We start from the raw sequence: 24,064 nt of genomic DNA on the forward strand, positions 1-24,064 counted from the left end.
ACTGCCAACCTGGAATGTTAGCCAACCTGGAAACTCTGTCTTTGAGAGGATTACCATATTCATGGTTTTATTCTATGAATTGCGGTCTTCACAACAAGCAGCTAAAAACATGAGCCTTCGAAACCATCAGCTTGGTCCTAAGGGCCAGCTTGAGGCTATTTCATACACCTTCCTCGAGTCAGCCAAAGTGACAGTTGCTTTCCTTGTGTGTGTATCAAATTCTGTAATAACAGATAGAGTGATCATCACCATAACCCAAAGTAGCAGAATTTGCTGACTGCTTTCAATGGGGTGTGGTTTACTGAGATCGGGAGTTGAAATGCAGCACTTCCTAACACAAGAACAAGTTACAAGCATTGAAAAGGCAGTTCATGTGTTTTTGTAGCTGAATTTCTGTATGACGATTAGCGCAGCATCATCAGCATGAAAGGTTCTTGATCAGGCCACAATGTATTTTTGACTTCATTTTTCAGGCTCAAGAGATTGCAGGGCCTGCTACCAGAAAAAGTGTGCAAGTAGACTTGTACCAGTCCAGCTGGGAGTGTAAAGGTCAGAAACATGGAGAATAAGATGTGCAACAGAACAGAAGCAAGGACACCACCTTTCTAACTATATTCCTTACTCTGAAACAGTTAGGAACGGAGCCATCAAACTATACAGAGCAACGCATGTTGTCATGGAAACAGCAGATGAGACTGAGGAATTGGTGGACAATCAGTTTTCCTCAAGATATTGTAGACTGCTACTCTGCTGACAGTGTTAAGTGCAATTTGAGATCCATGGAAGCAAGAGAAAGAGGTATTCCTTGTGGCTTGAGTGTGGAGAAAAACATGTCCACTGTAAATCTGCTAACACAGAAGGCTCACTCTGCTTCCAGGTACATTCGGTCTGCATAGGGTCTTTTTAGTATGACCCTAACAAACGCCATTCACATAATATTCAGGAGACAAATGTTTCCATATTTGTTGCAGTCTCCACTGTTTTAGTATAGTGGCATACATCTCCTTGGGTTGGAGTTGATCCATTAGTTGAATATAAATTCCACCAACTGCCATAGACAGATGACCTCAGAGTATTAGCCTGTGGATTATTCATACAGTGACATTACCACCTGGCTACCATCTGATTTAATATTCAATCCAGTCAGTGACAGCTGAATTGACAGGGATTATTCTGGACAATGTGTAATTTTCCTCATAAACTGTTCCTTTGAAGCACCTGATTATGTTCATGAAAGGGATCAATGTGAGAAAAATTCTCGTCAACTACTCACACTAATTTGTGACAGGCCTTCATTGGATGATTAGTCACAGGTGCTAATCTGACCTAATACATTTTTGATTCAAACATCTACAAACGGTTACTGTTAGCTTAATATTCTTTCAAATTTTGTCAATATCCGCTACAGCTAATTCCATGGTTGAGTGCTGTCCTCAGAACAGAAAGGCAATTAACAATAGTCTGCTGTCTAATGACGACTTTGTGCACACCACTAACACACAAAGCTTTTTAAATATGTTTTTTTTTCTATTTCTTATTAATTCTGTTGTGAGTTTTGATTCCTCGTGTGGAAGGATGACATTACTGGTAAAGGAAATATTATTTTCTTCCATCCCATGATCATGCCAAGCACATGAGGCACATAGATTTTAACATTGGATTAAATACAGTTTAGATAACCTTCATTACTACAGTTGTACTATATATGCTAATTTGATATTATGTATTTGCATGTAAATAGCCTGGGATTATACTGTGAATTCAATTTTAGCAGAGCCAAACAGAATTTAGCTTGAATACAATGATGAATATTTTATCTAATAACCACACCCCAATTCTACTTCATGGTGCTTGAAAATTATATTTACATGCCATATAAGGAAAAAGTTATGGAAATATTATTCGTTAAATGCTAGAATACACTAAAATAGAAATTACTTCAAAAGCTGTCTATCCAAAAATTGGAGAAATTTATAAATTTCTCAAAATTTAGCAGAGGTCAGTATGACAGACCAAAATTGGTCACAGTATTCCAAAAGTATTCAAACCCTATACTGCTGCAACATGAGCACCAACTCCTGTACTCAATGCACTGACCAATAAATACAAGCATACCAAACGCCTTCTTCATTATCCTAACTACCTGTAACTCTACTTTCAAGGAACTATGAACCTCCAAGGTCTCTTTGTTCAGCAATTCTCCCCAGGACCTTACTATTAAGTGTATAAGTCCTGCTCTGATTTGCCTTTTCAAAATGGAGCACGTCACATCCATCTAAATTAAACTCCATCTGCCACTTCTCGGCCCATTAACCCATCCGATCAATGTCCCACTGCACTCTGAGGTAACTTTCTTCATTGTTCACTACACCACCAATTTTGGTGTCATCTGCATACTTACTAACCATACCCACTATGTTTATATCCAAGTCATTATATAAATGACAAAAAGCAATGGACCCAACACCAATCATTGTGGCACACCACTGGTCACAGGCCTCCAGTCTGAAAAACAACCCTCCACCACCACCCTCAGTCTTCTGCCTTTGAGCAAGTTCTGTATCCAAATGGCTAGCTGTCCCTGTATTCTGTGTGATGTAACCTTGCTAACCAGTCTACCATGAGGAACCTTGTCGAACACCTTATTGAAGCCCATATAGATCACGAGCATTGCTCTGCCCTCATGAAAGGGTGTAAAATATATTGCAAGAGTATTATCGGGATTGGAAATTTGAGTTATATGATAGGCTGGACTTTCTTCTCTGGAGCATAGGAGGCTGATGGATGACCTTATAGAGATTTATAAAATCATGAGGGGCAGAGATAAGATGAATAGCCAAAGTCTTTTCTCCAGGGTAAGGGAGTCTAAAATTAGGGGGCATAGGTTTAAGATGAGAAGGAGAATATTTTAAAAGGCCGGGGGGGACAACTTTTTAACATAGACTGTGGTGCACATATGGAATAAGTTGCCACAAGAATTGGTAGAAGTAGGTACAATTGCAATATTTAAAAAAGATTTGGACAGTTACATGACGAGGAAAGATTTCAAGGGATATAGGCCAAACACAGGCAAATGGGACTAGTTCAGTTTAGGGAACCTGGTCAGCATGGATGAGTTGGGCCAAAAGGCCTGTTTCAGTGCCGTGTGACTCTATGACTTTATATGTCACTGGATGTTTCACTGCAGTTATGAGACTTGGAAAAACTGCAGTATTTTTGTCAATATCAGCTACAGCTCATACTCCACAACTGAATATAAGTTGATTTCAAAATTACCACATTATAGAAAATTTTAGATTCACATTCTAAATCAGGAACATTGAAATTTATTTGCTCCTGTTGTTTTGCAGTGCTCATTCTCTACAATGTAATTGTCTAAATACAAAAAGACAACTTACAGGACCTATCTCCGAATGATTAAGTAGGTACATTTAGCTGAGCTTTATAGTCTTAAGCAGATACCAATTCAATCTCACAGTCTCATTGGTAAGTTTACTATTGATATCTTCAAAGTTTCTGAGTCGAGGAAGTTAAAAACAGTTGCTATTCTCATTCATGGTCAGTGCTCAGCAAAACGCAGATGTGTGAATGTCAGGTAAAAGTATTAGACTCTGCTTTAATACCTTTCCCTTCTCCATTAAAGAATCAGTTGTCACTAGTCTTCAAGAGCCACAGATCAATAATGGACACTTGTATGTCTGTGGTAGCCAAATCCTTGGTTAAAAAAAAGCCAAGTAATGAAGAGAGGGGAGGAAATTGGCAAGCAAAGAAAATGTGTGATAACATCAATAACCACTGTGATCTTGGTTTTTATAAAGTGAAAGCAACTCAATTGTGTCAAGTTTTGTGAAAAGCTGCAATTTGTTAATATACTAACTTACCTCAAATCTACTTGTACTCTCAGAAGTGGCCATTGTATTTTAGCTATATAATATATGCTCTTATGCTTGATATTCCCTTTGATAGCTCTACAAAATGCTAGAATGATTGCTGTGTGATAGAAATAGCATTATTTGTGATTTATGTACCAGGGTATCATAAATAATGTACCATATACCCAAGGATAAAATCCATCAGAGAGTGTTATAGTTGAGAGTTATTGACATTGTTTTTATACAACAACCATTGCTTGAAGTGATATGGGATCTAGGAGATTAATGTCAATGATAATTCTGGCATTGGTTATGACACTTGTGAAATAATGTTTAATGTGACTGAACAAGAATGGAGTGCACCAATGGACAATGCAGTTGCATGAACTTTCAATGAAACATATTAAGGATGTACAAAAACAATGAAACTAATAATGTGTTACAAAAGCAAAGTACTGCTGAAGCTGAAGACCTGAAAGAATACTGGGAATATCTGAGAAACGCAGATGGTCTAGCAGAATCTGTGAAGACAGAACAAAGTTAATGTTTTAGTTCAATATGACTCTCTGAATCTGAAGATGCCTGCAAAAGGGATGGGTTCAATGCTTTAGAAACAGAGGGAAGGAGATGGAAGAGAAACAGCTGGAGAAGGAGACCCAGAGTAAAAGACTAAGGAAGTATTAATAGTAGGAGACTAAAAAATTGTTTGCACATTGATACCCCTGAGGCTTTTACTTGTATAATCCACAGTGGTCTCTTTAGAGGAGACAGCAAAGTGTGCCAAACAGGTAGCAGCTAGTAGTATTACCTGTTGCTGGGTAATAGACACAATCTGTATAGCACTGTTTGAAGTGATTTGATGTAAATGCAGTTGTTAGAATTGTTATGGACCAGCCCAAATCCCCTCAAAATATTTTAAGAAAGTAGCCTAGACGCTAACTTTATCGTATTTTAAATGTGAAGTGCATATTCCAGGTGTGATGCAGCTGGTCAAACCACTCAGCTTTAAGCAAAACAGAATTTATTTAAGCACTACAGTTGAAACACAAACAAAAGAAAATAGAATTTAGAATAATTTAACGACTGGAAAACTTAACCAACTCCATGCAGTAACATAACTAAGAAGCTGTTCCAATTCCCGTAACATCCCATAAACACACCCCTTGGCAAAAGGTAAATTCAAACACAGGTTCTTGCAGGCAGGAAAGATTTTGGAGAGAAACGTTCAGGCAGGGATCATCTACTGAAGCTTGGAATCTTTCTCTGGGCCGCAGCAGTTTTTCTGCTACAACTAAACCAGTAGCTTCTCACTGTTACAACTAAACCAAACTTGAGAAAGCCTGAACTGGGAAAACTGGCCACACCCCTGCCATTTCGGCACATCTGATTTTATGGCCTCTTTTGAAAACAAACCAAGGACAAAATGACTTTTTTAAAGTGTCAGCATCATCACAAAATGATAAGATTTTTTAAGATTATGTCGTGGGATTGTATCTTTAAATGTGATGTAAAAATTAAGGGGATCATGGAAGAAAGTGCAAGACATTAAAACTTAAAGACAATAGGAGCATCATTGAGTTCATTACTGGTGAACTTCCTAATGTTCCAGAAAGATGTTGTCGGTATCAGGTTGCAAACAGTTGTGCTGTAAACTACCAGTTTAAGGCGACAAAGAACTGAGATCAAGGATTCCTAAGCATCGTTTCTACCTGGCTGTAAGACTAATGTGTTTTACCTTACCGTGAGGAAGAGGACAGATTAAAACACTTTTTTGCAATTTGAACTACAAGCTTTGCTACAAACTAGTGAATCTCTGACTGTCAGCAGCTCTGTGAGGTCAGCAAAAGGGAGAGGTTGCTTGGCAGTGCCAGCTACTACAAATAGCTGTGGAAAGAAGCCTGTCTCTATTAAAGAAATCTGTGAAGCAGCTGCCTAAGGCTTTTTGGAGATTGATCCTACCATAGTCAAAGTGAAAAAGAATCACTGGATTTATGCTGGTGGTAGATTTAAGAAATTCTCTGAAAACGGAAGAAAACTCTAAGCCAGTTACTCCTTGAGGCGACAAGAACCCATTGGAAGCAGCTGGGGACTGCTTGTTAAAAGAGCTGTACTTCTATGGAGAATGGAATGGCTAATGTGTATAAAAAGGGATGTCAGTTTCTGTTGTTTAAAGTATAACATACCTTAAAATAAAAAAGCTTTGTATTTGTAATTTGCTACAGTAAAAGCTTTAAAACATAAAGGCAAGTGATATTCTTTCAGCAAATAACTGAAAACTCAAAACTCTTTTTAAATGTTATTAGTATCCATACGCAGAATCTTATATGGTTCTGGTAAGAAGGGCTCGGGTGTGACATGTGGCAGAACTGGGTGACAAGTACATCGAGGACTATCTCAATGGTGGGATTACCCCATGCCATCTTTGTTAAATTTATTAAAATTCTCTCCAGGTGGCAGCGAAGCGCCAACTTACGTGGATTAATGCTTTTGAAACACTTGTTAACAACACAACTCACCTTGTTAATATTTAACCCCCTGTAATATCAAACTTGAGACCCAACTCAATGTTCAGAAAACCCAACAAGGAACCAAGAGAGCATCTGATGGCTACAACTCAGAACAACTTCCATGTTAGAAACTGGTCGCCAACATCACAGGGCACACTCCACACCAGCCACATATAACCCATGTCCATGGACATTGGCATCTGATATGTTTCAGCCTCTAAGAACCCTCAAGGCACATCACCAATTCATTTACAGGATGTATCAACAAATGCCTTCATTGAAAGGGCCATTGAGTATAAGGATAGACAAGTTATGCTGCAGCTTTATAGGGTTTTAGTTAGGCCACACTTGGAATATTGCATACAGTTCTGGTCACCACACCATCAGAAGGATGTAGATGCTTTGGAAAGGGTACAGAAAAGGTTTACCAGGATGTTGACTCATATGAACAAAGGTTGGATAGACTGGGTTTTTTTTCACTTGAACGCAGAATGTTGAAGGGTGACCTGAAAGAAATTTATAAGATTGTGATTGACATGTTTAGAATGGAAAGTATGAGGCATTTTCACAGGATGGAGGGGTCAGTTACTAGGGGACACAGGTTCAAAGTGCTTCGGGGGGTGGGGGGCAGGGGAGTGATATTTAAAAACGATGTTCGAGATAAGTTTTTCATACAAAGAGTAGTGAGTACCTGGAACGTGCTGCCAGAGGAGGTGATGGAAGCAGACACAATAGCCGCATTCAAGAAGCACCTGGACAAATACATGAATAGGGAAGGAATAGAGGGATACAAATCCTGTAAGTGAAGACAGTTTTAGTGTAGAAGGGCAAAATATGTCAGCGCAGCCTTGGAGGGCTGACCGGCCTGTTACTGTGTTGTATTGTTCTTTGTTCAATGATGCACCTCGGACTGCACTGGCAATTATTTATCATTGTAATGCTGCAGCATGAACTGTGCATGCTGAGGGATGCATACCTAGCTCATGAATTGCACCAGATTGCACCTCCATGCTCTTCTCTAACTCTCAGCTTCAAGGATTCTCACAGCACCCCTGCCTTGCACTGCTTTGCCTTTGTGCACTTTGCTCCCTCAGCTCAAGATACTAGTCTCATATCATTGCTGTATTGCCATTCCATTTCACACAGATTGAAACCCAGGCAACTATTTTGGGGGAATAGCCTTCTCTCAAGGGTTTCTTTCACATTCAGTCAAGGTCAGCTTCCAAAGCAGTCCAGACACTGTCTCAGGTTGTCAGGGTCAGGATCTTTCCTCATAAAAGCTGAATAATGGGAAGCACACTATCCATCTTGATTCCTTCTGCCCTGCTGTTTTTCTCAGAAGATCACTTGGAAAGCTGAGTTCAAAGTGAATTGATTATGCACACAATTGGATACTTCTCTGCTCCAAATCTGCAATGATGCAGAAAACCTGCCAAACAAAACTTCCCAGCTAAGAAAGTATGAACTGTGTGGCTTCAAACGTTGTCACCATGAGAATGATAACTGTTTTCATGTGTGATAAAAATCGCGTAGCTCCTCAGATTGTAAACCTGAAGTGATGGTAAACGAATGACTTTAGTTTTCATAAGATGTGGGTTTTGCTGGTAAGGTCAGCATCTTTTGAACATTCCTCCAGCCCTTGACAAGGTGATGGTGAGCTGCCTTCTTGAACTGCAGCAGCCCATCTGGTGTAGGTACACCCACAGAGTTATTCAGATGAGAGTTCCAGATTTTGAACCCAATCGACATGAAAGAACGGTGTTATAGGTCAGTGTCAGGATGGTGTGGCTTGGAGGGGAGGCTGCAGGTGATGATGTTCACAGACATCTTCAGCCCTTGTTGTTCCAGCTGTACAGCTTGCTCATTTGGAGGGTGCTATCAAAGGCTTGATGAGTTCCTGCATTGAAGTGCTTAGTCCTACTGCCATGGTGAGTAGGTGATGCAGCGAGTGAACACTTAAAGTGCTGAATGGAGTGCCAATGAAATGGGCTGCTTTATAGTTTTGAGGCTGTTGAGTTTCATTGGACTTACATTCATTCAGAAAAGTAAAAGGGTATTCCATCACACTGTTAATTTGTGCCTTGTAGACAGTGGACAGTATTTGAGGAATCAGAAGTTACTCAGTGCATGGTGCTTAGCCACAGACATGCTCATGTAATCACCGTATTTATTTGGCTGGTTCAGTTCAATTTCTAGTCAATAGTCTTTTGTAATGGGTTTTATGCACATATGTGTGAGTTAGAGTTCAAGACAGAGTAATCAATCAGAACACAAGGTCAAGAACTGTATCAGGCTTCTTTATTACATATTAAGATTAAATACTACCATACATAATATTCAGAGATACACCAGGCTCTAACTTAACTGTTACATTTTAGAAAGACTGGTCTAAGAACCTGACCACCAAATGTTAGTCAATCTACTCAACATGCTTTCTGCATGTGTTTCCAGCATCCACTCGGTTAGGCATCAGGCTTCTGTCTGGCTCTCCGTGAGTTTCTCTCTCTTTCTTCTTAGCTCCACCCACACAATCTCCACCCACATAAATACCCACAATGGGCATTTATCCCGAGTGAGGAACAACTCCATGCCATCATTGCAAGATTGCCCCAGGGTCCTAAACCCTTACATAACACCCTAATTGAAGCTTTTCTGGCCCATCATAAACATCGATTTAAAAGTTATATACATTCTCAAATCAGTTACCTCGGTAACATTTGTTTTGCAACATTCACTGTACGCTTTTTCCTTGTCACTCCCATTCCTCCCCAACTGTTTTCCTCGGTTCATCTGTCTCAGTAAGTGGGTGAGGAAAATCTATGACAAGGTGTAGAAACAATTCAAATACAGCTGATAAATTTCCTTTTTCTTTGTTGGCTTGTGTCGGATAAATAATGCCTGCTCAAAGGACTTGTGGTGATGTAATGACAGGAATATAGGAGAAAGTTGGGTTGTTTCTTCATCTCCCTCATTAGCATCTGGATCAGGGGATGGTGTTTTTGAGCCAAGAAAAGAGTGATGTTCTTTGTCCATAAGTAGTTGTTCCCATATAAAGGAATGTGTTCCATTTCAGTATTAACCTGTTCTCCAAGTTACATTTGAGGCATGAACATGTTGGCTTGGAAACGATTTGGTTTGATGCTGAGAATGTTTTTTTAATCTGTAACACATCTTTGAGAAGTGACCTCTTTTCCCACAATTAATACAATGTAAGTGTTCAGCAGGACAGTTTGATATGGAGAGATACTGCAGCAATAGGTTGCTTAGGATCTTGTGTTGATGTTGTCGAATACAGTATATTTTTCAAAGGAGAGGTCTCACTCCTCTGGTCAACTGCTGTATTGTTCTTTACATAGTTGATATACTGCTTCTTCAATATCCATGTGACAAGTTCAGAAATGAATGAAGATATTCCTTTTCTGATATGGGTGAAGGATTTCTAAAACAGAATCTTTCTCATAAGTGCATCAATCAATAAGTTTCATTGACTGTATTCAAGATGGCTGCTGATAAATTGTTTGCGGTGAATTTTCTCCTGAATCTGAGATATTTTCAAACTGAATTTGACAACATGTGGTCAAATTTGCACATTTACTTTAGGTCCAATTTATTATATTTTAATGATTAAAATCTATATGACTTCTTAGTTACTGATTTTAAACTTGCATTTCTTGTTCAAACCATCAGAATAATTAATAAAGATTGCACAAACTTCATGATTAAGGCTCTGAAGCTTGAAATTTCAATAACATTTTTCTCAGGAATAAAAAATAGCTCAGAAATTGTTAATTCACTGTTAGAAGCCTCTGCTCTGTTTCCCAGCCTAGTTTTCAGATGGAAACAAACTTTTGTCAAATGGACTAAATTTGTTTCAGTGTCCAGTGATCAGCCTCTTTTCAAGGGTGCACAATTTGGATTTAACCCCTTGCCTGTTTTTACTGCTGTCAATATTTTTTAAAGCTCGTTTCTCCTACTGCTGGCTGTAAAAGCCTTTTATTTGGAATTACTGTTGTTTTTGATGGTTTTTTTTTCAATAAATGTTCAAGATTCCTTTCCTGCATAACAGATGAACAGCTCAGTCATGTTTCTGGCTTCTCTTAAAGCTGTGATAATAATATTTTTTGGAAGAAATTTTTTTGCACTTCTCTTCTCCAAATGATTTCAGGTCTGTTTCTTGATCTTTATTGTTATCACAATTTTTTGGCAGTGGGTCTTATTGCTGTCTTCATCTTCTCTTGTGTGATTTTATGCCCACATCTATGAGTTTGGTTCAAGATAGACTATTAGAGAAATGCTACTAGCTTCATTTTTGAATCAATTTAAAACTGTTTGTTATATATTCAGACGAAATATTACTGGATGTGGAATGTAGGGATGTGCCAGGATATCATCTTACTGTTTCTTGGGATGTAAGCTGGAGAAGTCATTGTGAGATTATCAGTGTGCTTGCAGTAGAGTTGAGGTACTGAGGTGTCTGTCCTTGGTGGAGATGCGTGTGTACTAGAATGAGACTGATTCTGAAGTGTACTCAATGGTCAGTCTGATGTTGAGGTGAAACTTGTTGATGTCATTATGTAGTCATTTCAGTGATTCCTCACTGAGTCCAAAGGAAAAAAAATGTTGTGGATGTATCTAGTGTATAGCGTTGCTTGGAGATCCTGTGCAGTGAAGAAGTCTTGCTCAAATCTGTGCACGAATGGAGATTTGGGGTGCAACTTTGGTCCCCAGCTACCCTAAACGTGTTAAAGAAGCCATCCCTTACAGATAAGCCCTGCATGTACACAGGATCTGCTCAGACGAAAAGGAATGTGACAGATATCTACAGACACTTAAAGATGTCCTCATCAGAATAGGATACAATGCTCAACTCATCAATTGCCAGTTCCGATGTGCTACAGTGAAAAACTGCAACAAGCTCCACTGGTGACTGACACAGGACATGGCTGATAGAGTACTCTTCATCGTCCAGTACTTCCCCAGAGTGAAGAGACTTTCGCAGCCTCCAACATATCACTGATGATGATTAACATCTCACCAAGATCACCCCTATGCCTCCACTTCTTGCGTACAAACACTTCTTGCATGCCTAACGTCAAACAGACCATCGTTCACAGGAAATTACCCAACTCTCAGGAGAACATCAAGCACAACACCACATAACCTCTGCAAGACATGTCAGATCATCGATATGGACTCTGCCATCACATGTGGAGACACCATCCACTATGCACATGATACATACTCATGTGACTTGGCCAACGTTGTCTACCTCACACACTGCAGGAAAGGCTGCTCCAAGGCATGTTATATCGGTGAGACCATACAAATGCTATGACAAACGATGAACGGACACCACACAACAATCGTCAGACAGGAATGTTCCTTCCTATTTGGGGAACACTTCAGCGATCAAAGACATTCAGCCTCTGATCTTCAGGCAAGTGTCCTCAAAGGCAGCCTGAGAGATACACAACAACGCAGAATTGCTGAGCAGAAGCTGATAGCCAAGCTCCGTACCCATGAGGATAGTCTCAACGATGATCTTGTATTCATGTCGCGCTGGTTGTTGCCATACCATACTAAGTTAAAAATCACACAACACCAGGTTATAGTCCAACAGGTTTATTTGGAAGCACTAGCTTTTGGAGCCCTGCTCCTTCCTCAGGTGGTTGTGGAGTGTAAGATCATAAGACACAGAATTTATAGCAAAAGTTTATCATGTGATGTAACTGAAGTTATATATTGAAAAAGACCTGGATTGTTTGTTAAGTCTCTCATCTTTTAGAATGAACATGTTGGTTTCAATTCTTTCATATGTAAATTGCAGAACTTTTTTAAAGTTATATTTTCAATTGAACTTTCACAATCGGTGTCAGGTCGGCCCAGATAATGCATTGAAGGTGTGAGGTGCCCTGTGTGAGGCTATCTGTTACACAATATTCAGACTGATTTACAGAATCTTACATGGATTCATGCAGTTTTTGAGCAAAATAAAATGTAATTCAGCAAGTACACATTCACCTCACAAACTTATATGTGTGTGTTTGTTTGTGTCTTTGTGTGTTGGGGGAGGTCTGAGTATCTGTGAGAGAGTGTGTGTGAGTGTGAGTATAAAGGGGTATAAGTCGTGAGAGGTTGTGTTTGCGCGTGTGAGTGTGGGAATGTATGTGTGAGTGTATAAGAGAGAGCTTGTGTTTGACAGGGACTGCATTATTGTATGGGTCTGTAGGAGTGTGTGTGTCTGTAGGAGTATGTGTGTGTCTGTAGGAGTGTGTGTGTGTGTGTGTGTGTGTGTGTGTGTGGGAGTGTGTGTGTGTAGGATTGTCTGTGTGTCTGTGTGTGTGTGTGTCTGCCTCAGGGCATCCTTGCCTGCAGCATATGAGATAGACAACGTTGGCTGAGTTGCATGAGTACCTGCCACGTACACGGTGGGAGGTTTCTCCACACGTAATGGTGGTATCCATGTCGACACTCTGATACATCTTGCAGCGTCTACCATGACAAGGTTGCATGGTGTTGTCCTGAAAGCCAGGCCGTTTACTACGAACAATGATCTGTTTGAGGTTTGGTGGTTGTTTAAAGGTGAGAAGTGGAGAACATGTTCTATGCAACCTGCAGCACATTATCAATGAGGATGAGTACCTCGCCAAGACCATCCCCACGCCTCCATTTCTCTCTCTCTCTGTCACACTCACACACACACACACACACACACACACACACACACACACACACACACACACACACACACACACACACACACACACACACACACACACACACACACACACACATATACTCCTACACACACACTCCTGCAGACACACACACCAATGCAGACCCTCTCTCATACACATTCCACACACACACATCCTCTCACAGACTTATAGCCCTTTACACTCACACTCACACACATATACACACACACACTCTCTCACAGACACTCATACCCCCAAACACTCACACTCCCACATGAACACACACACACACGATGAATTTGTACTTGCAGAATTACATTTTATTTTGCATAAAAACTGAATGAATCCATGTAAGATACGGTAAACCCGTTTTTTAGATTAGAATCTGTCTGAACATTGTGGCACACAGTCTCACACCTTAAATGCATACATGATGTCAAATGTTAAAGTTCACTTGAAAATGTTAGTTTTAAAAAGTTCTGCAATTTACATGTGAAAGAACTGAAACCAACATGTTCAGTCTAATAGATGAGACAATTAAACAATTCATGTCTTTTTCAATATTCAATTTGAATTACATCACACTGTAAACTTCTGCTATAAATTCTATGTCTTATGATCTTATACTTCACAACCACCTGATAAAGGAGCAGTGCAGAGAGATACAAACAGTCCATGACCATATTGATGTGTAGAATAATAGGGTTAATATAGTCCACTCATGTCTATGAATGTGATAAAATCTATTTCCAGAAATACTAGAGAAGGTCACGAATGGCATAGATTTGCATAGTTAATAAGAACAATCTGATAAATGAGGAGTAACGTTCATGCCACAAGTGACAGACAATGACTGTCGTGAACAATTGAGAATGTAATTATCTCCCCTTGACATCAATGGCATTTCCATTATTAAATTGCCCACTATAAACATTGCGGATGGTGGGTATAATTTAGCGCGCGTTAGGGTCATGGAGCAACGTTATGATGGTGACGTGGAGCTGCTGCTCATTGGGCATAAACAGCACATTGTGGGTGGACTTAATAAAGGAAGAAAAAAGCACGGGGGAACTGGGTAGAAGCTTGAGGTCGAGCTGTATGGTTGACAGAAACATGTGCAGTGAACCATATGGGTTGGACTGAATAGCATTAGACAATACAGTTTAAAGAACAGCCTTTCTATAATCTATCTTTAAGATTATGTCCTGGCACATCTCCACATGCCGCATACTGGAATATTTAGTTTGAATACATAACAGTTTTATAATGAAGTCCAAACCTGAAGCCAGTAGCATTTCACGAACAGGGCGAAAGTGAGGACTGCAGATGCTGGAGATTAGAGTCGAGGGTGCGATGCTGGAAAAGTACAGCAGGTCAGACAGCATTCAAGGAGCAGGAGAATCGACATTTTGGACATAAGCCCTTCATAATGAAGGGTTTTTGCCCGAAATGTTGATTCTCCTGCTCCTCGGATGCTGCCTGACCTGCTGTGCTTTTCCAGCACCACGGTCTCAACATTTCTCGAACAGTCTATCTTGAACCAAACTCATAGATGTGGGCATAAAACCACACAACAGAAGATGAAGGCAGCGATAAGACCTACTGTCAAAAACATTGTGATAACAATTAAGATCAAGAAACAGACCTGAAATCATTTGGAGAAGAGAAGTGCAAAAATAAAATTTCTTCAGAAAAAATTATTATCACAGCCTTAAGACAAGCCAGAAACATGACTGGGCTGTCCACTTACTATGAAGGAAAGGAATCTCTGAACATTCATTGAGAAAAACCATCAAAAACAACAGTAATTCTGAATAAAAGGCTTTTTCAGCCCCTAATAGCAGAAACAAGCTTTAACAAATATTGACAGCACTAAACACGGGCAAGGGGTTAAATCCAAATTGTGCACCCTTGTAAAGAGGCTGATCACTGGACATGAAACAAATTCAATCCTTTAGAGAAAAGTTTGTCTCCATCTGCAAACTAGGAAAACAGAACTGGGAAACAGAGCAGAGGACTCTAACAGTGATTTAACAATTTCTGAGTTATTTACATGACAACAAAATTAATCACATGTAAGTTAAGAAAATCTTTCATTAACAGGCTTAAAGTAAATCAATGGAAAGAAATAAAAAAATGTTTATTGGAATTTCAAGTTTCAGAACCCGAGTGGTGACGTTCATTCAATCTTTATTATTCTGATGGTTTGAACAATAAATGCAAGTTTAAATCAGCAACTAAGAAGTCATATAGATTTTAAGCATGAAAATATAATAAATTTGACCTAAAGAAAATGTGCAAATTTGACCAAATGGTGTCAAATTCAACTTGAAAATATTGTAGATTCAGGGAAGAAAAATCACCGCAAACAATGTAACAGCAGTCATAGTTCGGTACAACTGAGTCGAATTGCTCAGCCACTTCAGGGGGTTGGGAAGAAATAATCTTGTTACTATGGGTTTAAACTCATGTATAGGAAGGACAGCGAAGGATGTCAGATTTCTTCATCAAAAGCCAGTTCAATAATCTCGTGCAAAAGAATGTAAAATTCAAAAATAAACACACAGATTGAAGAAGCAACTAGGAGAAAGTGAGGACTGCAGATACTGGAGAGTCAGAATCAAAAAGTGTGGTGTTGGAAAAGCACTGCAGGTCAGGCAGCATCTGTGGAGCAGGAGAGTCAACGTTTCGGGCATCCTGGTGAAGGGCGTATGCATGAAACATCAACTCTCCTCTCCTCAGATGCTGCCTGAACCTGCTGTGCTTTTCCAGCAGCTGACTTTTCGAGGTTGAAGAGACAATTCTCACTGCTTTGAAGCATTCCTTTATTTGTCATTTTTAACAAATTAAATGAACAGAAAGTCATTTTGCTGATGAGTCATCAGACATGAGCACTTTGTGCTGGGTGTTGCAGTTTGTATTCCACTGAGAAGAATAAAAGTTCTTCAATATTCTAAAGAAGGTACATTGACTTCATCCAACTTACTTCCTGAACTAATCAATAGGAGAGGTGTCCAAACTTCTATAAATGATATAAATTTGAAATAAAATCCAGAAAGTGATGGAGAAACTCAACGGGTCTGGCACCATCACTGGAGAGAGAGAAAAAACATGTTAACCCTTCTAATCCACTAAGACTCTTCTTTAGAATAGCTGATGTGGTGTTTGGTGTTCTTGACGAGAAGTGTGCACACTGAACCAGATGGAACAGAGGTTTCACTTGAAATTCACATACAACATTGACTTTCTATACTTCTGTTTCGCCTTTTAGATGTCGGATCCGGGTGATTGACACATTTGGTACAGAGCCAGCCTACAATTTTGATGATTATGCAAATCTCCATGGTTACCGAACAAACTGGGGTCACTGGAATCTCAACCCAAAACAGTACATGACTATGTTTCGTAAGTAATGATTATATTAACATTATAGTATAATTATTATAGCAAGACTATAATGTATTTATTTTAATCGCTCAAGGAAAGACTATTCAACATAAAACAACATTTCAGTACCCTTATGACTGACCTTCAGAATACATAAAGTAATAGCTAGATAATTTCAAAAAACTTTAGCTTGCTTAAGAGAATATCTTCATTGTAATTGTAGATAAGCTAAATGTTACAGTTTGATTTTAATAACCTCTGACGAAGCAAAGGCATTTCTGTCAAAAGCAAATAATTGGCCTAGCTTTTGAAGAATACGGTCTTTAAAAAACTATTATCTCAGCCTGATTTCTGGCTTTATTAAGCATATTTATTTAGAGTGTGCTGTGCTGCATATTGGTTCACAGAGACACATAAACATAAAGCTGACTTAATAAGACAAGTTCTCTTGAAGAGGATGCATTTCTGCCACTTGTGATAAATTTTTCTTCTTAGGTTCTCTTCAACCCAACGTTAAACAAGCATTGACTATTTATACAATTGTTTTCTAATGTTCTGCAGTGCATATGGAGCTTTTGCTACTATGGTTTTCCTCTTTGACCATGCTGGAATAAGCCAGCTTTAAAAAAAAGTAATTGCATTATCCTATTAAATTGATACAAAAGACAATTATCAACATATCATACAGGCCTCATTCTCTATTATCATTAGGTCACTTCTCTCTTACATTTCAATGCAATTTCTCAGCAGTAAATGTTTTTTTTCTATCAGATAAATAGTTAAAGCAGCTAATTTACAGAATGCTATCAAATTTATTTGGATCTATTGTGTGTTATTGATGGTAAGGGTTGCAAGATTATTGTGAACTACTTGCAAGTATTGCTGTAGGGCTTATGTAATAAAATGAGACACCCACTAACAAGTTGTTTCATCAAGCTAAACATTTGGAAATGCCTTTTAATTTTTTTCCTTGCATCAGTTGACTTCATAAATTTGACCCAAGCTTAAACATAATTCCCGATGCTAAACTAGAATATATCTGATCTCTTTAGATGACAGGCTTTCATCTGAAGCTCTGGTATGAACTGGATTAAGTTAAACTAAAAGGCTGTCTTAATATAGAAATATTAACAGAACTTTTCTGAGTATCCCAACCTGATTCATATCAAATCCACGAGCAATTCCTCCTCACATACCTAAAGCTTTTGATCATTCATGAATTATAAAGCAGATTATAGGCAAGGTATCTTTGGCTGCAGAAGCCTTTATAAATAGCCCAGACATTAAGCATATTAAACTAAATTGAGATTATTCAAGCCATTCATTAGTTGGTAGAAAAGTCTAATTTTGCTGGCACCCATTAAAGCTTTAGACGGAATCTTCCCCTCCCTCTGTGGCATGAATAATAGCAAAGAAAGTGGGAAAGTACAGTATGAGTGGAAACTCAGAATCTCACTATGAAGAAACAAATTCCCTGTTTTCCTTCAGGCCATAAATGGTGACTTCAGAATTTCACCTTTGAGCAGTGACCACTGCATTCCTAAACACTTGTATCTCATGAATGCCCCAACTTGCATTCATTACATACCATTTCCAATTGTCCCCTCTGTCATTGAGAAACTACACTGTTCAGAATTCCCACATTTCAATCAGAGCAGTGCCTTGCAGCTATAGCTCCCCCAGATGCTTGTCCCAGCAACAATGTAGCTGCTTTTTTAGAACAATGTCCCTGCATTCTCCCCGACCACCATCCTCACTGAAACCTCATCCACAAGAGTCAGCATCAGCAAGGCACTAGCCTTAATGTATCATTATGCCTGCTGTCATACCAACTAAGGGGAGCTTAGTGACATGATCGCTGGGTGGTTAACCCAGATAATGTTCTGGGGACCTGGGCTCGAATCCCATTGTGGCAGATGGTGAAATTTGAAGTCAATAAATATCTGGAATTAAGAGTCTAATGATGACCATGAATCCATTGTCGGTTGTCGGAAAAATCCATCTAGTTCACTAATGCCCTTTAGGGGAGGAAACTGCCGTCCTTATTTGGTCTGGACTACTTGTAACTGCCCTCTGGGTACTTAAGGATGGGCAATAAATGCCACCTGGCCAGCGACACTCTCATCCTGTGAATGAATTTAAAAGTTTATTCATCCCTGAAGCTCAGGGACACCATTGACTTGCATGCTTCTACCAAGTCGCACACACAGGATGCTTTCCTGCTCAAAATAATACATGGAGCTTATGGTTCTTAGCTTGTTTTCAAAGTGCTCACTCACTTTGGTCTCCTAGGGAAGTCAGATAAAAAACAGACGGTCCTTCTGTCCCCCACTCTGCACACCCTCTTTCCACCCCATCTCCACCCTCTGTCTACCAATAGCCAAGTTGTTCCAGTACACTACAAGAATGTCATCTGTCCAATAATGTGGAAAATTTCCAATGTGTATATCCTGTGCACAAAAGGCAGGACAAATCCAAACTGGCCAATTACTGCCCCATCAGTCTACTCAGGACCATTAGGAAAGTGATGGAAGATTTCCTCAATATTGCTATCAAGCAGCATTTACTTAGCAATAACCACGCAGCTTCTAGTCTCATTACAGTCTTGTTTCAAACATGGACAAAGGTGCTGAATTCCAGAGGTGAGATGAAAGCGAATGGCTTTGACATCAAGGTTGCATTTGACTGAGTGTGCATCACGGACCCCTAGCAAAACTGAGGTCAGTGAGAATCAGGGTGAAAACTCCCCACTGATTGGAGTCGTGCTTGGCACAGAGACAAATGGTTGTGGTTGTTGATAGTTAATCATCTCAGCTCCAGGACCTCAATACAAGACTTCTTCAGGGTAGTGTCTTCGACCGAACCATCTTCAATGCTTCATCAATGACCTTCCCTCACAACAAAGGTCAGAACTGGGGATATTCCCTGGTGATTGCAGAACGTTTAGCACCATTCATAATTCCTCAGATTCTGAAGCAGTCTGTCTCCATTTGCACTGAGGCTGGACAACATCCTGGCTTGGAATGATGTGGCAAGGAAGATTTACACCACACAACTGTCAGGCAATGACCATTTCCAACAAGAAAGAATCTAACCATCATCCGTGAACATTCAATGACATTATCAACATTGTGAGTTACCATTGACCAATCATATGTATTTAGTGTGGCTACAGGAGTAGATCAGAGACTCGGAATTTTACAGTGAAGAACTTATCTCCTGTCCCCTTGATGATTGTCTGGACTATGATAAAATATTGTCCATTTGCAGCTCCAACAACACTGAAGAAGCTTGACACTGTCCAAGACAAATGGCACCCAGCTACCACCTTCTACATTCATTCCCTTCACCAGCAAGTATTTGCCATCTATGAGATGCACTGCAGTAACTCACCAAGGCTTCTTTGACAGTACCTTCCAAACCTATGACCTCTATGACTTAGAACAAGGGCAGCAGATGCATGGGAGCACCACCATCTGCAAGTTCCCACCAATAACACACCATCCTCACTTGGAATATATCACCATTCTTCAGTGTTGCTGGGTCAAAATCCTGAACTCCCTTGCTAACTGCATTGGCGTTTCCACACCTCAGTGACTCCAGCAACTCAAGAAGGCAGCTCACCACTTCCCTTTTCAGGTGAATAAATCATGGGCAATAAATGCTGGCACAGCCAGTGATGTGTACGTGCTGTGAACACTTTTTTTAAAGAAGCAAAATTCCAGTTATCTGGAAGCTGATCAAATCAATTAAATTTTAACATTTGTTATCTGTACAAATTTCCTGTCCACTAAACTACTTTTCTTCATGAGGTCAGGGCATCACTGGCTAGTTCAGCATTTGTTGCAATACCATTTTTTTTCTTTTCCAGCTCCTCATCATATACTACAGAAGAGTAGCTAAGGTCAACAATCACACAACATCAGGTTATTGTCCAATAGGTTTATTTGAAATCAAAGCTTTTGGAGCAACGCTCCTTTATCAGGTGAGGTGAGAGAAGGAGCATTGCTCTGAAAACTTATGATTTCAAATAAACCTGTTGGACTATAACCTGGTGTTGTGTGATCTTTGACCTTGTCCACCCCAGTCCAACACCCACACCTCCACATCACAGAAGTGTAGCATATATGCTCCAATCAACTCCACTTTTCTGAGTCCAAGTAACTAGACCTTTTCCTAACTATCCACTAAGAATTCTATCAACTGAAGAGTATTATATATGAATGGTATAAACTGTATATATTTAAAATGGGACCAAATTATATCCATGCATCCAAGTCAAGTTGACATGTACTCTCTTCCATTTAAGATTAAACGTCGTCATCATTCAACATACTCAAAGCTGTAGGTGTGTGGCTACCATTACTATTCTGCTGGGAAACACATTTTGTGTGGAATTTAATGCTTCCTCCAGGAGGTGGGAGGTTGGGGGCAGCATGTGTATTGGATCAGAAAAAGTTGGGATGGAGGGCCCATGACATCCCCAACAATTCTCCTCCCCCATTAGGTTCTTGGGCAGGAAGGACTAAGAACATCCTTCTCATGGAATTGAAGATAAAATGCAGACTAATATTCGTTAACATCTCAACGATTGACTTAAAACCATGGACTTTGAGGTGAAGGGAAAACAGGTAAAATTGAGCTAGGACTCTTTAAAAAGACTGCCAAAGTCACCATGCCAAGGGCTTTCCAAGGGGTATTTCCCTGGACATTAAAAATCATCATCCGCAATCTGTAGCTCACAATGAGGCTTTGAACTATTTCTCCATGGGAATGAGACTTCTCAGTTGTTGTGAAACAAAGACTTTAACACATCACACAAATTAGAAGATGAAACCACCCTCAGTCACAACCTCAGCTATTAATATCCAAGCGTAGCAGGGAACTCTGTCAATAGACTGTTGACAAGGAAAATGCATTATCTCCATTATGGGGCATTCGCAAGATTTTTGTGCATTAAAACTGCCTTAGTCACAGAACGGCATTAACAAGTGCAACGGTGTGTGTGTGTACGTGTGTGTCTGTGTACATGTTTGTGTGCGTGTGTCTGTGTCTGTGTACGTGTGTGTGTGTGTGCGCGCGCATGTGTGTGTGTGTGCTTGTGTGTCTGTGTGTGTGCGTTGATATTACTTTTCTCGGCTTAACCATTAATAAATTTGATTTTTATTTGATTCAAGAAAGCCTTCTTGATTGGTTCATTATTGCCTGCAGCAAAAATAATTAACTACATTTTTAATTGGAATGAGGCATAGCCACATTCGAAACAAAAGGAACTTAAACCTTTGGTCTGACCAACAGAGGGGTAGTGAACAGAATGGAGTCAATTCAGCTCCTCTTACCTGCTCATAATGCTGCCCGAGGCCAATTCAGGCCCTTCGGCATTCAAGCAGCAACAGACAGCAACTACAAATTATGGACAAGCTGCCAAGTAAGATGTGCCTGTGGCTGGTAGGGGACAGGATGTTCCCTCTTTCTGGAGTACCTAGTGCCCAGCAAAGCAACCCACTAATTGAAGGAAAGGACTTTAGTCTCCCAACCAGAATCATAGAATCCCCACTGTGTGGAAAAGGGCTATTGGGCCCATCGAGTCTGCACTGACCCACTGGAGAACATCCCACCTAAATACAGCCCCTTACCATATAACCCTGCATTTACCATGGATCATCCACTTAGCCTGCACACTATGAACAATTTAGTGTGGCCAATCCACCTAATCTGCACATCTTTGGAATATGGGAGGAAACCAGACCACCTGGCAGAAACCCACGTAGACCCAGGGAGAAACATGCAAACTCCACACAGACAATTACCCAAGGCTGGAATTGGACTTGGATCCTCGGTGCAGTAAGGCAGCAGAGCTAACCACTGAGCCACCATACCAGCCTTCACACCTACGCCTCTATCTGTCAGGATTTCCCTGACTGCTCCCGTGATACTTACTTACTAACCTGAGTTCTGGAACTCCTACACCAACTATCTTCCTTGGGCCTATTACAGTACTGGCAGGGGCCATGGCCCCATGTGGCACAGCAGTTAATGAAGAGCACCGAGTGAGCAGCTCTCAGCACAAGGAAATTACCCCTGAAGGCTCTGGAAATGTCAATGAAAACCTACATACTGCCTGATGGGAATTAAATCTTCTTGAGGCACCCAAAAATGGCCATGGTGTCATTGCCATTGGCTCTCTATCCACTGTGGAAAATGTGGTGCTAGAAAAGCACAGCAGGTCAGGCAGCATCTGAGGAGCAGGAGAATTGATGTTTTGGGCATAAGCAGTTACCTGACAAAGAAGCAGCACTCCAAAAGGTTGTACTTCCAAAATGACCTGTTGGAATATAACCTGATATTGCATGATTTTTAACTTTGTCCACCCCAGCTCAACACGGCACCTCCACATCATGGCAGTTATTCATAATATCTATAATTTATAATGTCTTAAATTTAAAAAAAGTTGAAATGCCTACTTCACAACAATAACTTTCTCCTCCTTTGGCTAATATTGTTTTTGATTATTTTCTTAATTGAAGGACTCAATCTCTCCCAAAGATTTAGGCTCAGATAATAGATTTGGCCACAGTTTTGAAAAAAATCTAGGTGTTGCCCTAATGATGCCAGACTCCATTAGCTGTCAAACTTCAGTCGTTCCACTGCAGTACTATCAAACACCAGAACATCCATTCCAGTTTTACCATACTTTAGGATAATTTACCAGTGGTTGCCAATTCCCAGACACATCCCTCAGCACTACAACAGGTAACTAAATTAGGTGGTTTTAATGATCACAATGGTGCTAATTAAATGAGGCCAAGGTTTCAGAATCTCTCTGCCTCTTTGTTGCTGCAAAGATCCATCTCACTCACCAAGCTGCTGTCAAAAAGTAAAATGTGTTTGAGAGCCGTGGAATTTGTCATTCTCTTGAAAGAGAGATAAAAAGACAAAAGCTATGAAATGCTTGAAAGGAAACTTGGGCAACAGGACATTGTTCTGACTGTCGGGCATCAAAAAAGCAAACTCAGAAAGACAGTGGAAAGTAAAGGAGAGATTCTTCTTGATCCAAATAAGCTGATTCACTGATGGGGACCTATGGCATATTTGTTGTTTAGTTTTTATTGCACAATCAACTCCCATTGATTAAATTGAATAATTCTCTATATGTTCTTTTAATGTGAAATAAAATGTTAGTATTTCATACCTACATAATATTGTTTATCAATGCTGTTTGATCCACCTTTGAAGAAGTTAAAGAAATAAACATGTGAAAGATATGAATATCCAATCATTATCCCCAGGATTGCTATCATTGTCTCCTTAGAATATTTGATGTGCATGTAGGTATATGGTAGTGTGAGACTACATACATGAAAATGCTACTGAACCACAACTGATATCTACAGCAACCCCAGTGTCATTGCAGCCATTAAATGTAAATGGATTTTAACATTTTGAGTAACTGGATGTCAGTTTGCTTGCTGAGCTGTAAGGTTTGTTTTCAGATGTTTTGTCACCATACTAGGTAACATCATCAGTGAGCCTCCGGTGAAGCACTGGTGGTATAGCCCACTTATTATTTATGTGTATAGGGTTCCTTGGGTTGGTGATG

The 24,064-nt window shown here is 39.8% G+C and overlaps 1 protein-coding gene across 3 annotated transcripts in view; it reads left to right on the forward strand.

Moving 5' to 3' along the window:
- Window positions 1-24,064, forward strand: part of mgat5b (alpha-1,6-mannosylglycoprotein 6-beta-N-acetylglucosaminyltransferase B) — an 876,343-nt gene that overhangs the window by 713,638 nt on the left and 138,641 nt on the right. For all 3 annotated transcript variants that reach the window (XM_088000554.1, XM_043714644.2, XM_043714643.2), the window contains one exon: window positions 16,349-16,482. In XM_088000554.1, coding sequence (XP_087856680.1) covers window positions 16,349-16,482 — 134 coding nt within the window. The remainder of the gene's footprint in view (window positions 1-16,348; window positions 16,483-24,064) is intronic.

This window comes from Chiloscyllium plagiosum, unplaced genomic scaffold (genome assembly GCF_037043375.1).
Source record: "Chiloscyllium plagiosum isolate Xiang-an unplaced genomic scaffold, Cpla_swu_hap1 HiC_scaffold_25, whole genome shotgun sequence".
Classification (NCBI taxonomy): Eukaryota; Metazoa; Chordata; class Chondrichthyes; order Orectolobiformes; family Hemiscylliidae; genus Chiloscyllium; species Chiloscyllium plagiosum.